At 42.1% G+C, this 16,278-nt stretch overlaps 1 protein-coding gene across 1 annotated transcript in view; it reads right to left on the bottom strand.

Moving 5' to 3' along the window:
• Positions 1 to 12,092: 12,092 nt before the first annotated feature.
• Positions 12,093 to 16,278, bottom strand: part of SORCS1 (sortilin-related VPS10 domain containing receptor 1) — a gene marked incomplete at its 5' end in the record, with an annotated part of 101,817 nt that continues 97,631 nt past the window's right edge. Inside the window, 4 exons of the mRNA XM_009706024.1 lie at positions 12,093 to 12,443; positions 13,772 to 13,890; positions 15,231 to 15,391; positions 15,566 to 15,671. Of these exons, the coding sequence (XP_009704326.1) occupies positions 12,387 to 12,443; positions 13,772 to 13,890; positions 15,231 to 15,391; positions 15,566 to 15,671 (443 nt within the window). The remainder of the gene's footprint in view (positions 12,444 to 13,771; positions 13,891 to 15,230; positions 15,392 to 15,565; positions 15,672 to 16,278) is intronic.

The raw sequence follows: 16,278 nt of genomic DNA, 5'->3' as shown, positions 1-16,278 counted from the left end.
AAAGAACTTCTAGAAAGGAATATCTCCCCATATAGCAGGCTTTGCTTCACTGGGTTTTATTCATGAGCTCGTTACATGACAACTTACCGCAGCTTGCTTTTCTTACTCACTGAAGTGATTAAAGCAATATCACCCCGGAGACATCTTGTTTGCCTGCACGTATCACCACAACCCTCCTAGCTTCCTCCAAAGCAAGGGCAGAGGCCTGGTGTGCTGGAAATTTGGCAGGGTGAGGTCTGTTCTCATTTCATAATGGAGCCATTCTGTTTTCTCTCTCTCTTTGGCTTGCTGAAATTTCTTCCTGATAACTTGATTAAAAGATTTTTTTTAAAAAAAGCAGCATAGTAATTCTGATCTAGAAGAACACAATATGTACCATGAAAAGTGCTATAAAGCAGTGCTTCACCCTCAGAGTGGTTCAGAGAGAGGTAAATAAAGTGCTTTGGTGGGAGCTCAACTAGGCTGTTCTGATGAGTGGATACTTGCTGGAGCAAGTATGTCTTATAGGCATGAAAATGGCTTGAAAAGCCACTGTAGAAGTACAAATAGGACCATCAGCGCTCAGATCCTGTTACTTAAGCAGTGCTTTTCTCATACTGCTTAGTGCACTGTCACCTCCCAGAAGGAAGGATTTCTGTGGCTAATTTGTGGAACGACTTATCAGTAGCCAGTCTGCCTGAGGATGCAGAATTTGCAGTGATTATTGTAGCCTTTTCCTTCCCAATGCCCTGCTCGCAAGAGATTACATGACATTGCTCAAAAAGCAGGCAAATGGCCTTCATAAGCAAAAAAAAAAAATTTTCCAGCCTATATCTTAATTTTTTTATTTTTATTTTTTACAAATCTAGGACATTTAAAAAAAGCCCAACCCTAGAAGCAGGTGAATTCACACTGACAGATTCCTTCTGGGTGTGAATACCTGAAGTTTAGCTTCCAAATTGCTCTTCCACTGATTTTCTTTTTTTTTCCCCCCTATCCTGTCATTAGACTAAATGGAAAAAATGTTATGCCATTACCATTCAAACTCAGACAAGTCCTGGTGGCTTCCAGACCTCCTCCAGGGACTCATCTTTCCTGCATAGCTGCAGTGGTAGAGAAAAGGGAACTGCCATGCTCTTGTTCATTATCAGGTTACTGAATGGGGTTTCAGTCATGAGAAAGTTCTGCAGAACCCTGTAGAATACTTCTTATTCTCTTGCATAATTCACTTTCTTCTGAAAGTGAACCTTTATACCAAGAAGACATGACTGCTTTAATTAAGAATAGCTGTCTTTCCAAAGGAAAGTTTCCAGCTCAGCTAGACATCATTAAGCTCAAAGCAGGAATTGGGCTGAAATTTTCTGGTTTGTGGGTTTTTAGTGCTCAAGACAGACACTCCATCTTCACTCTCTCTTTGCTGGATGGAAGGAGGAGCAGGCTGAGAAAGGGGATATCTTAGAATCATAGAATCATAAAATTGTTATGGTTGAAAGAGACCTCAAAGATCATCAAGTCCAACCTTCTACCCAACACCACTATGCCCACTAAACCATGTCTCGAAGCACCATGTCTAAATGTTTTTTGAACACCTCCAGGGATGGTGACTCCACGACCTCTCCGGGGAGCCTGTTCCAATGCTTAACGACTCTTACAGTGAAGAATTTTTTCCTAATACCTAACCTGAACTTCCCCGACACAACTTGAGGCCGTTTCCTCTTGTCCTATTGCTAGTTACCGTGGAGAAGAGACCAACTCCCACCTCACTACAACCTCCTTTCAGGTACTTGTAGAGAGCGGTAAAGTCTCCCCTCAGCCTCCTCTTCTCCAGGCTAAACAAACACAGTTTTCTCAACCACTCCTCATAAGACTTGTGCTCCAGGCTCTTCACTGGCTTCGTTGCTCAGCAAAGAGCTTCAAGAACTCCTGCCTCATGCCCCAACTGCCCTGGTGGTAAGTCAGAATCAGGATGAGCCTGAGTTGCCTGCAAAGTCTGCTTGCCATAGAAGCATCTTTACAAAAAGGCCTTTCTCGAAAGAACCCTGGACCATCCTTTCTGGATGATGTCTTGTGGTATAGCCATAATAGGAGATGGAAGAGTTGGGAAAAAAAGAACATCCATACAAGAGAAGAACAAAACTGTGGGAATCTGCATTTCCCTTGGGCTCCATGCCCTGCCCGTGTCAGCAAATTGATGCAGACCTGATTCCAGCACATCCTGCAGCAGAGCACTGCATCTGCAGAGTTGCATGGGCTCGTAAGGAGGGGCTTCCCAACCCTAGCACCTGTAACACTGAGTTCCAGAAGATTCCTCCTATGGTTCATTATTTTGGAAAAGATCTCAGATGGAGAGCTAAACTGTATTTGCTACACTTCAAAGTAGCAGGGAATGGTCCAGACAGACTCACGTGAGCTCTGCTGGGCTCTCTATAGCAAACACTGCTGGCTGCTATGAACACCTCAGCAACAGACAGACAGATTTTTCACTGTTGTTCTGCGCTCATGAACAAAAAAGCTCAGTGAGGAGAAATAGAGATGCTCCATTCCAGTGAAACCAACATATTCAAAACTAAGCTAAATACTGAAAAAAAATAAAAATAAAAAAAAAAAAGAAGAAAATGTCTGGCCAAATTTCCCTCAAATGAGTGCACAGAGTGGTTTCTCCTCTCCCAAAAAAACTAATTCCTTGAAAAATCTATTATTCAATGAAAGAAATAACACCAGTTTGGCTCCCAGCAGTGATGGAGCTTTTGTGACAAGCAAAGATACAGATATCGCTAATTACAACCTAGGTACATTGACGTAATGATGTGAACTGGGTTTAGCACTTAACAGTCTGTGGTAAACAAAGGATGCTGGTTTCCAAGGTGGCTAAGTGCTGAACTCACTTTTAGAAAAATAAATCAAAATCCCATTGAAAAGAATGCTTTATTTACTTTTTTTTTCTTTTCATAGCTGGGAAGAAAACATTTCCCTAAATGATATTATAATAATATTCAAATGCAATTCCCTAAGAAATATCCTGACTAAGATATTTAATTTGAAATTAGTTAGGTGGTTATTTAGCTGAAAGGGATTTTTAAAAACAAGATCTACTTATGAGTCTTCAGGCTAAGGAAATGTTTCTAGTGAATTTAATTAAGAATGGGATTCTTTACTAACTTCAATCCAGCAGTAACCTGCAGGTTTGTCTTTTGGTAATTACTGTGTCTGCTGGTTAATATGATACTCATGACTATGTCTGCAACAACTGAGGACTCTAATCAAACAAACAAAAATATTGCTAATAATCACCCTCAGTGTTCACAGAGCTTTTTTCTTGGAGGAACCTTCTCGCTGCATTTATATGTATTATTTATAGTGATGGTATTACTTAACTCAAAAATCTGCAAACTGTTAATATGCTGGTGTTTTAGGATTGAACAAGATTCAGAAGTGGAGGCAGTCTGGCAATCTTTATCAGTTAAATATTCTGATAAAGGGACTTGGGCTTTTATTTTTCCTCTTTGTTGTGTGTCTTCTAAAAGGCTTTAAGATGCTGTCTTAGAAAACATGAAAATGGGAATTGTTTTACTAAAAAATAAAAAGATCCAGTTTCTGATTTCTTAATAAAACAGTAATATTCTTAAGAAAAGAATGTGACAGGTTGGTTGAGGGTTTGTTTTCTCCAATGTCACTTCATTTTTGAAAAAAATAAGATACCTGGTGTTAAAAACACAGCAATGAGGTATTTCCAACGTATGTGGAGAGGGTTTTGCATAATACTCCTCAGCATCGCTGACTTAGCAATTAATCAGCAAAGGGGGGCAATAAATGAGGGTCAGCTTGGAAAGACAGGGAGAAATCTTCTCAGCAGGAGCCTTTGAGAACAGCTTGGTGGAGGACACTTTCTAGCAGCATGAGAAATTAATGACAGAATTTATTAATTGATAGGGTTTCTGGTAGGTGAACATGGGGTGTTGAACTCCAGGCAGCACTTCTTCTAACAGGGAGTGTACCTCTGAGTTTGAAGTAGCTGAAGGAGCTTTCCTGAGAACCATTTCAACTTAACTTCCTCAGCTGGACCTGGTGATGTTCTCTGTATGATTCCCTGCCTTCACCACCTTACCTTAGCTGAGGGTTTGCTTCACTGCAATGGTTGTCTAAAATGGCATCGGTCCTTCCCAAAGCTACCTATAGATGCAGCTGCCTACACTGAGGCTGGAGGAATGCCAAAAAGTTCCACACAGAAATACAACCCTGCTAGAAAACTCTCTACCCTCACCACGTTTCTCCATTCCCTCCCTTTTGCCTCTCTCCCCACTGAGAATTGTTCAGCTACAATGCCCATGACAAAGGAGGCTGGAGAAGACAACATAGGGGTACAGGATGGGAAGGGACTGCATGAACCACCACGTCAGGTTCCTTGCCATCTCAGGCCATTGTGTCAGAGCAACACTCAGCAAGACAATGAAGAAAGGGATTTCTGTGGATTACAGGAGGGAAAGGTAACTCCCAGGATTTTCCCTGGAGGCCTCTTCCTTCCTTTCTTTCTGCAGATGCCTGTATACCTACATCATGCAGCACCTGAGTAGAGGAGTTTATTCCTACAGTTTTTCCATCTTGGGTTCAAGCACTCGGGATCAGGTTGTAAAGAAGGTAGTAAGTCCATGCTAGTAGAAATCCTCACAAGGTAAATACTTTCATCTTTCAGATCTGCTGCCAAATCCTGTATGACAATGGGCCTTGATAACTCTGATGGTCTCTGAAAGCTGGACTTATAACAAATCTTTTAAATTCATCTGTCATCCAAGAAAAATAAAGCCTTTCTAGTTCTTTGAAAAATAGGACTAGAATTCATACAAGGGGTCCTCCGTATACATCTAAAAGACTCCTTTTAACTGTACACTTTACAGTCTACTAGAAAAGCACTCAAATATTCAAAGATGCCAAAATCAAAGGCTAGCTAGTGTCCAGTTAATCCAACTAGCAGGTGTATGTAGATAGCTGGTGGAGATTCTCTGTAGACATGATGTTAATGCTCTTTCAGACATCATCTAGTAAAAAAGGACAAAGGAGAAAAAAGAGAGATGCTGCTGCTGCTGCTGCTGATGATGATGATGATGATGATGATGATGATGCCCAGGTGCTCAAGTCCTACCTTCTCTCTCATTTAATTTGTGCATGATTTTTCATGAATACTAGGGAAAAGGTAGTAAGATCTGAAAATGGGATTGAACTCCAGAGCTAGAAATACTCATAATTTCTCCTTGTCATCTGTTTGTTTCTCAAGAGTTGAGGCTTGCTTTTTCTGCAAGTTTTGGAAAACGCCATGTTAGTATCTTGCTATGTACAATGTGGAAATCAGAATTTCAAAAGCGAGCCAATACAATAATCTATTTTTGGAATCTACTTCAAAAAAGTCAACAAAATAATGTCGGCTGCCTTCTGCATTATCATCTCAATTAAAAAGGATAATTAGGAGAAGTATTACATAGATGAAAGAAAAGTTCAAGTAAAACTAAGAATTGAAGGTAAATTTCCTCTCCCTGAAACTAGAACATTCTTTAAAATAGAAAAAAAGGGCACAATAATTACAGGGAAAAGAATCATTGCTTTTAATTAATAAAAATGTTTAGATTAACAGGAAAGTAAACTAGATTGCTAGGGATGGATCGTAATTTCATTTTTGTTCAGAGCTGCTAAGTGTAATCCTCCTATATCGTAACATACACTGAGCGCTTGAGGAGTTTCAGCAACAAAGTGTTGCTGAAAATAAAGTGTTATTTTCCCCTGAAGTTAACTCCAATAATCCTGATTGAGCTCTTCTTGTGACTGTATCAAAGGGCTGAGGAACCTTAAAAAAAAACACTGTAAAAGAAATAAGCACTTCTGTTTTACAGATAAATACGAAGGTCAGCTGAAGGCTGTGGGCTAACTCTTTGGGTACCCTCATGAAATGAAAGGAAGACCCACAGCAGCAGGCAATGTGGTAAGATTTCAGGTCAATGTGTCATGAAGACACAGGGGAAAAAAAAAAGATCCTATAATGAAAAATGAGTCAATGTGGATGGGCAGGTCAGCCTTTCTGATGGGGCATTGCTGGCAGTCTAACTACAGAGCTTTCCTCTGCAGCCACGTTGAGGCTCAGATGGGCACACTGGCTCTGACCCTGGTTCAGGCTTAGCTAAATGTGATGGCAAGTGAGATTAATAACCCAACTGCTCTATTTTAGGACTTCAAGTGAGGAAGAAAAGCCTCTGGACTGAGGAAGGGCCTCTCTCTTGTCCATTAAGGAAATGTTTTTCAAAGTGAAACATCGGCTGGGAAACTAACTGCTCGCTCTGGCTCTGAAAGTTTCCTTCCCAAGCTGCAAATTATTTTGAGTACAAGTTGTCTTTCATCCTGTGACAGTTACTAGTGCCAGGGCCTCTAGTCACTAATGGAACATAAATAATTAACCAAACGATACCTCTGCAAGTTCATCTGCAGTGGAAAACACTTTTTTACCTATGGAAGCCAACATGGCAGCAGGGGAAAACCTATTCCATGAATGGCCCACTCCAAGATTTTGTTCAATAAATCAGTGTCTTAGAGGTCTGTCTCTCCAGTTCTGTGGCCTTGCAGCAGGGTCTGGAGAAGGGTTTTGGTTGTACATTTGTTAGTGTTTCTTCTGGATCTCTTGAGCAAGTACTTTCCAGAGACATACATAGGCGCAGCTGGTTAGGGGATTGCAGCTTGGACCAAAGAGCTTCACCTCGCACATAAGGCCACTGAAGGAAGGGAAGGAACCTCAGGTCTCTGCTATAGACATGTTATAGCTTCAGGGGAGCATGAAGGAAGATTACAGTGATTTGAGTTTCACACTCCCTGGGTGGGACTAGGCAGGTGTGTGGAAAGTGGGGAGAGAGTTACTGGTTATGAAACATCTGGTGTAAACATTCCATATGATGTATAGCATTCATTCCTCTCCAGTACTGAGCCTTGTCCACTCACTTGAAGTGACATCAGGCAGGAATCACTTAAAATGGGCAGTCGGTGTAATATCTGTATGCACTACAGAGGTTAAAGAAGGTTTCCAGCTTCAGCCAAAATGCCAAGAGCAGGACTCTGCACTGAGACTGCCCCAGCCCCAGGAGGGACCCTCGATCTGGAGCGCACAGCACATGCAGAGAAGATGTAGACACACTGCACCCCAGACCCGTCTGGTGTGGAGTAAGGGTTCAGCCCCTCAGTTCAGGTTTTCTCTGCAGTGACAGAATAAGGATGTTCCTCCCATGCAGGCAGGATTAATAATCGAAGGGTTTCTCCCTTAAAGCACGTTGTGACACTACATTTAGATGTGCTGCATGCATTATTCATCTTTTCACAGCAAGAGCGGAGGCAGCTGTCAGTCCTATTAGCGTTTCAGAGCTCTACCCTCCAGCTGCCTCTGAGGGGCACGTCAGGAATGACATTGTCCATGGGACGAGTGGCCCATGCTTTTGGGCTGGGAAGCAATTATTTGCCAGGGTAGCCACAGTCCCAGAAACACCACCATATCCAACTTTAACTAGGGAAGGCTGGAGGAGGAATTTGATACAAAAAGGGAGGGGGTTTCTTACGTCTGTGTTGTACTGAAGGCAGGCTCCCCTCTCAACAGCTTTGCCACATTCCTTCTCTTGCATCTTTGTCTCTCAGAGCTTCTCCACAAAAGACTATAAAAACTAGAAAACTTTGGGATTGTAGCTTATTTTCTCTGCGGTTTGGAGGATACAGCACCTCTCATGTCATACTAATGACTCTGGCTGGGATCTTTCTGTACAATTAATTTGAATACAAAGCACAACATAAGCAATATCCTGACTGCTGTTAGTGATACTTGTGTCCACAATGGCTGGACGTGCTACAGCCTCAGGGAAGTTAAGGAAATCCAACAGTTGTCTGGTTTGTATTCTGCTTACACACGGCTGGGCTATTACAGCTTGGTGGGAGGTCATTATACAAACCCAAGCACAGCTCTACACTCTAAGCACTTAGAGTCTAGGTTAGATATTTTACTGGATGTATTTTAGTCATGCTATTCTCTCTGCTAACAAAAGCTCATAAATTTCCTAGAGAAAACAACATAAATTAGCACAAATTCAAATCTCTCTAACTTATCCCAGCACAAAGCAAGCCTTTGCACAGACAGAACAGCATAGAGCTACTCCCCTGGAAATAAGAGAAATTCTCCCAGTAGGAAATAAGGGAAAAGAAAAAGCTAAAGTTAAAACTGCAGATGAAACATATCTCTTAGGCTGATGACTTGGTACATGATAGCCCTTTGATCTTATCAATTAGAAAACAATTTGACTTCAGTCTTTTCTTCTGGGTATTATGGCCAGCATCATACCAACACTCTAAACTAAAAGGATCTGTTCTAGCTTAAGTATTATTTATTCACATGTTTTATTATTCTGTTTGATGGAGAAATGCAAGGACAGAATCTCATTAAGTGAAGGAAAATAAAGTTTTCTTTTTTAACATCATGAACATGGTAGCTCTGCAATCAGGGGTAATGTTTAAAATACTGAATGTACCTAGAGATATAATGTGGCAAGAAAACTTTCCATGCATTCAATGAGAGATGACAGCATACAGATAAAATACTAATCCCTTGTTATCAGCTCTAGATACCAGACTAAATGCAATTGTCAGAAATTCTCAGCTGAAGTTGACAGGACCAAGACAGGGTTCATACAGGGTCACTGGAAATTCCTGCTTCATTTGCATAAGCATTTCAGCAAGTGCTTGAAGAGTCTTGCTTTCCAGCAAAAGTTCAAGCAATTAAACTTGGCCGCATATTAACAGCAAGCAATTGTTTGAGGCCCAGATCCTCAACGTATTTAAACACTAACTCCTACTGATTTCCAGGAAAGGCAATCCAGCATCTTAGCCCAAATGTCCTGCTAGGTGGAGAAATATAAATCTCTCTGAAGCCAATACATCTGTCCCATCCATATGTCTGTTTTATGGAAGTTAAGATGATGGTAGAGAATCAACAACAAATTAGGAAAATATTTTATTTGAGTTTTTAACCATATTTTAACTCCCCACTCTTTCTGACAAAGGATAATGAACTTTTTTTTATTCTCTCAAGGTATGATAATATCCTCAGATAAAATTCATATTGGATTTTGTAAGTATTTGGTATATTCTTTATTGTCTTAGTCTTCAGCCATTAGCAGTGAATCGCTGTGTTGTTATACAAACCAGAAAACAACAACTACAAATAACAGTCAGTCTCTGCCTCAGGACACACAACAAGCTGAAAAGAATGATCTGAAAATGCTTTAGAGATGCTTTCCAAAAACAGACTTACTGTTTATGGCCAGAACAGATGCCTGCTAATTCAGGTGGGCACTTAAACTATAAAGGCAGATTATATCTACACACAGATTTCCGAGTCGCTTGCACTATGGCCATGGCTGCGCCAGAAGTTCATCCAGCCTGAATGAAAGGTGAAGAAAGGCTGCCACGTCTGTTTTAACATTTTAGGCTGGTAACTGTTATTAAACTGGGATTTGCCCAGGATGTGAAAACTACACGCTCCTCCAGTAAGCAAATTCATCATGCAATATGACATGCAATATCACAGCCTTGGTTGTTGATGATGCCTGAACACCAGATCTTTGACTATTTATGTGCATATATAGATTCTTATACCAGGGGCAAAAAAGAGGCTAGAACCAGGAGCCATTTGTAAGAGGTAGAATGATTTGGTGGTTGCATGTTGACCTGAAAATCAGAACAGCTATGTTTTCTTTCTTTTTCTCAGCAACATGCATCCAGTGTCATCTGGCAAGCTCACAGAAACTTCCTATGCTTCATTTTATTCGCATGTAAAATCTGATTAATCAGTAATGTGAATAATTTAAACTTTCCTTCATCACTGTTGGCAAAAAGGTAGTCAAAAAAGGTATTTTAAAGGAACCCTTAACAAAGAGTGTGTACGGCGAAGGATAACCATGGGCAGGAATGGAGCTGGAGTTCCAGGAAGCTGCTTAGAGCTCTACCATTGCCTGTTTGGAAAGCAGAGAAACAGCATTGCACCTCTGCATCTCTCAGCTTCCCAATCCATAAAATAGAGGTAACAGTACCAAGGTTCACTTTATAAAGCACTTTGACTGAGGACTGAGAAAGTTACCTTCATACTGGCATCTTGCTTCTAGGAACTATCTTTTCAGAAGCGCACTATGACCACCCTCTCCCACTTCTACTGAACACCCCTTTCTTTTTGAAGTTATCAGCTTCCTATTGTTTTAATGTTGTTAGTGATCCTAGTCAGAGATGGAGAGCTAAGATGAGCAACAAAAACACAGGCCTTCATTTAGAGACATAATCTGTTTAATAAATATGACTGTAAAAGCAATAAACAATAGCAATTATACATTACGCTACATTGTATTTAACGAAAGGGAAAAAGATGAAAAAGTACATCAAAAAAAGTAATTTTAAAATTAGAAATAGTTCCAACACTATAAGAAAACTTTTTGATCGACTTACTATAAAAATAAGTTGGCTAATGTTGGACTTCAGTGGGGAGTATTATACAGTTGCTGCCAAAACTTTCCCATCTTTCATAAAGCTGTGGTAGCAAAGACAAAGCCATACAAACTGCTGTGTTTCTACCTGTCTTCACAGAAACTATAGAAAGAGGCAGAGGACTCTCTACTGTGAATATCCTTTAACTACTACGGGTCTAACGTTCTTACACTCGGTATCACTTTTTTCTTTGCCTGCAAGTCGGTTGATTTGGGCTCATGCGCAATTTGTGACAGAGCAATCCAAACCCACCACCACCACCAAACTCCTGCCCCGGGACTCCAGGCAATGCCAACAAAGCTGCTTTCTCCTGGTTTTGACTTGGTTTGCTGTGTGCAGTGTCTACGGAACAAAACTCACTCATGTCAGGAATCAGAATGCTTCCTAAGTGTGCTACACTGGTTATGAACTAGTCTCTATTTGCCTTTGCCTAACATAGTTAAACATGTGTACATCGGTTACTGACTTTCTCTTTGCATTTCAAACCAAAATCCTGGTGCTACGTTTACCTGAGTTGGGTCAGAAATCAACAGATGTAATGACCACAGGTCATTCAGCTAGGTATCCAGTGTCTTGGGAAGACTCATTCAAGGTATGCTAAGCCTGCTTCCCTGCTGTTCCCCTGCATAGTCTATATGAACATGTCCTGCAGCCTCATTTCTAGTTCCAGTGTAAGATACCTGCTTATGTTATAGGTAAGAAATCAAATCTCATACAAGAGTGATCCTGTGGTGCTGGGGCTCAAAATTCTCAGGCCAAATCCTCCTTTATTCTCCCTGCTCTGCCCAGAGTGGCAGGAGTTTGCAGATCTGCAACCAAGAGAGGTTGCCAAGAAGGCCATAGCAAACTGTGCATAGACCTTTCCCTGCTTTCTATTCTATGGACAAGGTGTCTTTCAAAAAATTGACAGGCCTTGACGTCACTCCCAAAAGGCAAAGATCTCCTGCAACTTCCCCAGACAAATCCAAACTTCAGCACTAAATGCAGCTGAGGGTGTTACTAGGGCTTTCTCTTAGCCAAAATTGAAGGTATAAGGCTGGTACAAAGTACAGTGTAAGTTCATGCTGGCAACAATCTCCTGCTACCGCAGTATGGACAGACCTTCTTGCCTGTAATGCATGCTAGTTCTGTTCCATTCAAGGTTAGGAGGCAAAAAGTTATCTTTCAATGGTGCTATCAGTGGGATGCCTTGATGCGAGTAGGCTAAAAAAGCTGTTTAAGAAAGAGCCTGGCCTTGCAGTTGGGATCACCCACACTCACACTCAGCCTCCTCACAGCTGTGGGGCACAGGCAGCAGCTGCAGCTAGAGGAAGGAAGGACAGAGTCCAAACAAAGACATAAACCAGTCTGACCAGGAATATTTTCAGTGCCTTTAAACTCCAGTGTGATTTTTTGTGTCCCCTATGAAAGTCTGCTGGGGCAGCTAGCCCTCCCGCAGCCCAAAGTGCTAAAAGAGCAGTTAAATCTAAAGCCAAGAACCCTAAATACCCCCTCCCCCCTTCCCCAGCCCTTCTCCCCCCATATCCCAGCCCACCCCCCTCCCTAAAGAAGAGACCCCCATGCATATTCTTGGCCTATATCATTATGAATTTTCTACAAATTAGAGACAGATCAGAAAAAAGAGAGTGGAGGGGTGAGGGGAAGGGCCACAGGAGTGAATAGTGGTATCAGTTCCTCTCCCCCCACCCCCCACTAAAATTGAACACCTGTACAATGCAGTTCCACTATGGTCTCAGTATAATGTCCACATGCACAGGCTTAAAGCTAAAAACCCTTTGTCATCTGAAGAATTAAAAAGTCCAAATGCAGTGAGCTCTCCTCTTTTTTTAGATATAGATATATATCGGTGTCCTCAATTCAACCATTTACATAGGTAGGGATTTCTTTTGTGCTCTGGGGCTCAGCAGCTGTGGAAATACTTCCTGTGGCAAAGAAAGAACAAAATAAAAGAGTCAGTGAATAACAAGTGGGTTTAGCCAAGGAAGATGTTTGAAGGTATCACCTTGCTGACCTTTGGGATTCAACCGTTCCAGGCTGACATGTCCTCCCAGAAATGTTTTCTTGTCATTCAAAACACTGAAGGTGATGTCCTGTTCTTTTACTAATGAAGATGATTCACCCATGTTGCACAGAAGAGGGAGAGGCCAGAGCACAGGGGTGGAGGGAAGGAGGGGTTGAGGTCCTCAGAGGAAACGTGTAACTCATTTGCAATGATAAGGTGTTGGAGATTTCATAAATAACCTTAAGCTTTGCATTTGCAAAAGAAGAGCCTAAACCACTCACATCCAAAAAACAGGAACTGTTTTTTTGCTGCCAGAGTTTGGACAGAAAATTAAATGATTCAGGGACATTCGTTCAGATTCCTCCAAGGAAGTATTCCTGAATGTTAGTCAAAGGGGTTGAAAAAACCTGGCTTCTGAACAAGCATACAAAAGAGAAACACCCAATTACAGTCTTGCTTTGTTTTCCCAAAAGAAAGAAAACTCATTAAAAAAGAAATTGCTGATTTCCAGAAACAGATGAGGTGGTTGTATAGGAGAGTGAAGAGCCTTTGCACTTTCTATTCTGCTCACACTTAGGCCCAGACCTTTTCATTTTGTCAATGAGCTCTGATTCAGTTGCCTCATTCATCTTACTGACAGGATGGAGAAACACTCTTAGGAAGTTTGTTGGACTGATTCCTTTTGATAGAGAATTGAGTCTATGTATCCCACACATTTACCTTTTGTGCTCACTAGTGCAGTTACAGGTGCAAACCAAGGAGTTATAAAAGGTCAATTCCTGGTTCAATAACAGTGTCCAGTAGCACAGCTGAGAGTCACACAAAATGCTGGCTATTGTAGAACGCCAGAAATGCTGTAGTTGCACCAAATCAAAACCTACCCCCAAAATTCGCTTTTGACTACTCTTATCCCAGAGGTTTCAAGGGCTTATTTTCCAACATCAGCAAGAGCAGTTTTGAAAGTACCTTGCATAGACCTAGAAGGTGACTGACTCTTGCCACTTCAGTCTGAGTGACCTGTGAAAACATGTGTTTCCCTACCCCTGGAACAGCATGAACCATGGTCATTACATTCTTTCAGAAAGGGGAAGCTCAAAGCCCGTCTAACTCTAGAAAGAGAGCTCCTGACCTGAAATTGGGTGTTTCTCCCTTAGCATCTTACATCAATTTTGCCTTGGAGGCTTCTGGGGGAAAAAGAAAGAAAAAAAAAACAAACGAAGAAAAGAATTGTTAAAGTTTTGGACCCACCGCTCCGGGTCTTGGCTTGAAACCTCTTGGTGATCCACAAGCCTTTTGGAAGTCCTCTGTCCAGACTACCTTGGTTGCATTTCCTTTCCTTGGGTTCTGGACTGTGGCCTGGGGTTGCTCTGTATGGGGAACACCACATGGGAAGGTTGGTCCCCTCACTCCATCCTGTATTCTGCTAAGCAGGGATGTCCAGGTCTGCTGATGAATAGCTGCTTAAAAGCTTTTCATAACTACCTGATCTCTCCTTAGTGAACAGGTGAGGAGAGATCAGTATTGATCGCAGTGGGGCTTCCAGCTTAGATATCAGTTTCATCAAGAGACTTTCTTCTTTTTCCTCCCAGATTGTTTCACAGGGCACAATCAGCACATCACATTCGCTCCTTTAATTGACCTTTCCCTTGCTCCCTCTCTGCAGTAGCTATGACTCCAAGCCTGCTTTACCAAACACTCCCATACATTTTAGGGACATCCTCAGGTAGGATCTAAGGTTTGGTTAAGCTGATGAAATTGTGCAGATAAGGGATCTCAGTTATGACTATGCTTCACTCCTTTCTAAGTCAAAACAGCTATAAACTTTAATTCCTCTAAAATAGGTCCGTGTCTTTATTTGCAGGGGTCCTGTACTGTACCTCTGGTCTGGGCCTGCAGAATTGTCACCTCACAAGCGAAGCTGAGCAATGCCAGAGCAATGGCTGAGCAATGCTGGCTTTAGTAGAACATGTCCCCGGGCTGAAACCTCCCTGCTTCATCCCAACACTTTTACTGTAGTCAGGGTAACAGAAAACATATAAGCATGAGCAAATATGTGACGGATCCCAGTATGTCTCCTTCAAGTTTATTCACTTTAGGTCCCCTGAAAGCCTGCTTTGCAAATTTTCAATCAGAGGTCTGTAAGAGAAATCAGCCTGAGGGCATCCCAGCTGTCCAACACTGAGATCCCAAGATTTGCTCGATTTCCCTGGGAATCAACCAGGTTAGCATTGTTGCTAGCAACAAGGTCTGGCACAGCACAAAGGCCAGAGCAGTCAAAACATCAATGTATATTTAGCTTTTAGATCTGACTTACCGAATCACCTGCTCACCTCCATATTCCAAGTGAGGGTGGCTGAAGTTCTCCTGGATGTGGGGTTCAGCCCCGTAACTATATCAGCCCCAGCAAAATAAATTAAATTGCCTTACAGAGCAAGTTAAGTGCCAGCAGGACTTTTGAGAAGGGGAGGGGATCTATGTACAGCAACTAGGAGACAGAAAAAGCCTGAAGTTGTTACCCTTCCTTTCATCACATGTCAGTGAGGGAGAGGGAAGAGTTAGCAAAGTTTCCTGTAGCAAAACTAACGCTGCAGCAGAAGAGGATGGGAGGAGGAGTGTGCAGGAATATGGGAAGGAAGGAGGCTGAGAAAAGGATTAGCCAATTATAAGTTAGAGTCTGATCAGCTGCGAGATGCTGCAAGTTATTTACCTATGGGCTGGACTTCCAACTTCTCATCTACTAGTTGCTCAGGGCTCATCAGCTCTCTTTGAGGGACATTAGGTATGCTTTCCCTCTGACTGACTGGACTGACCATCTCTTGATCTTTTTCATTCTGCATCTGTGCATATATATTAAGGCCAGGAATCTTCCTAAAATATTAACAGAAACCATCATTGTGGGCTACTCTGGCAGATGATGTAGTATCAGCTTTTACAAACCAAGAAACAAATCACTGTGAAAAAGAAAACCCAGCAAAACAAAATCCAAATACCTCAGTGAAAGGCAGCAATGGGGAGAAGGAAATGGTTCAGGGAGGATCATACCTTTTGAACTTGTAGATTACAAACACAGCTAGTCCCACAAAAACGACAGAGAGGAGCATCAGCATAGCTGAACCACTGTGACTGGGAGTGAGGTCCACCAGGGGAGCTGCAAGAAAGGGGGAGAAGGTTAGAGCCTCCCCCAGCCTGGAGTGAAAGTTGCTCCCTCCAGAAACATAGTGCATTCCCCCCTTACTGCACTTGTAGCAGGCCTCATCTGTCCACATGTCTCCAGGGCTTCGCTCCCTTTCTCATCCACCTGGGTAGAAACCTCTGGTTCAGACCACTTGTGGTGCTCAACTTACCCCTTGATGTGAAGTCCCATAGCTTTCTCCTTAGAGGCCTCTCTTCTCTGGCCTATTAGAGGACTGCCTCAAACATACTCTCTCATACTGCAGACAATTACCTAAGGTAGTTGCAAATGAGGTCACTTGGGTACCAAAACTGGCATTTTCTGGATGATCCTGGAGCTACCCACAGGCTAACTTGTCACGTTGACTTTCTATTTTTTCAGACCTAGTTCGCGTAGCTCCCAATGCATAGTGAATAATGAGCAACTGGCTCCTCAGTTTTACTGAAGCAACGATGCTCACCAAATGTATTGTTCTCTGCTTAGTCCTGTTCCTTCCCGACCAGAAGTGCAGTGCCCTTCACAGACACTGCCTCAGCATCCATGCTTTATTATGGCAAGCTCTTCTCACACCTCTGATATTTTC

Source organism: Cariama cristata, unplaced genomic scaffold (genome assembly GCF_000690535.1).
Source record: "Cariama cristata isolate BGI_N322 unplaced genomic scaffold, ASM69053v1 scaffold9240, whole genome shotgun sequence".
Lineage (NCBI taxonomy): Eukaryota > Metazoa > Chordata > Aves > Cariamiformes > Cariamidae > Cariama > Cariama cristata.
This window is presented reverse-complemented; position numbering and strand designations above follow the sequence as displayed.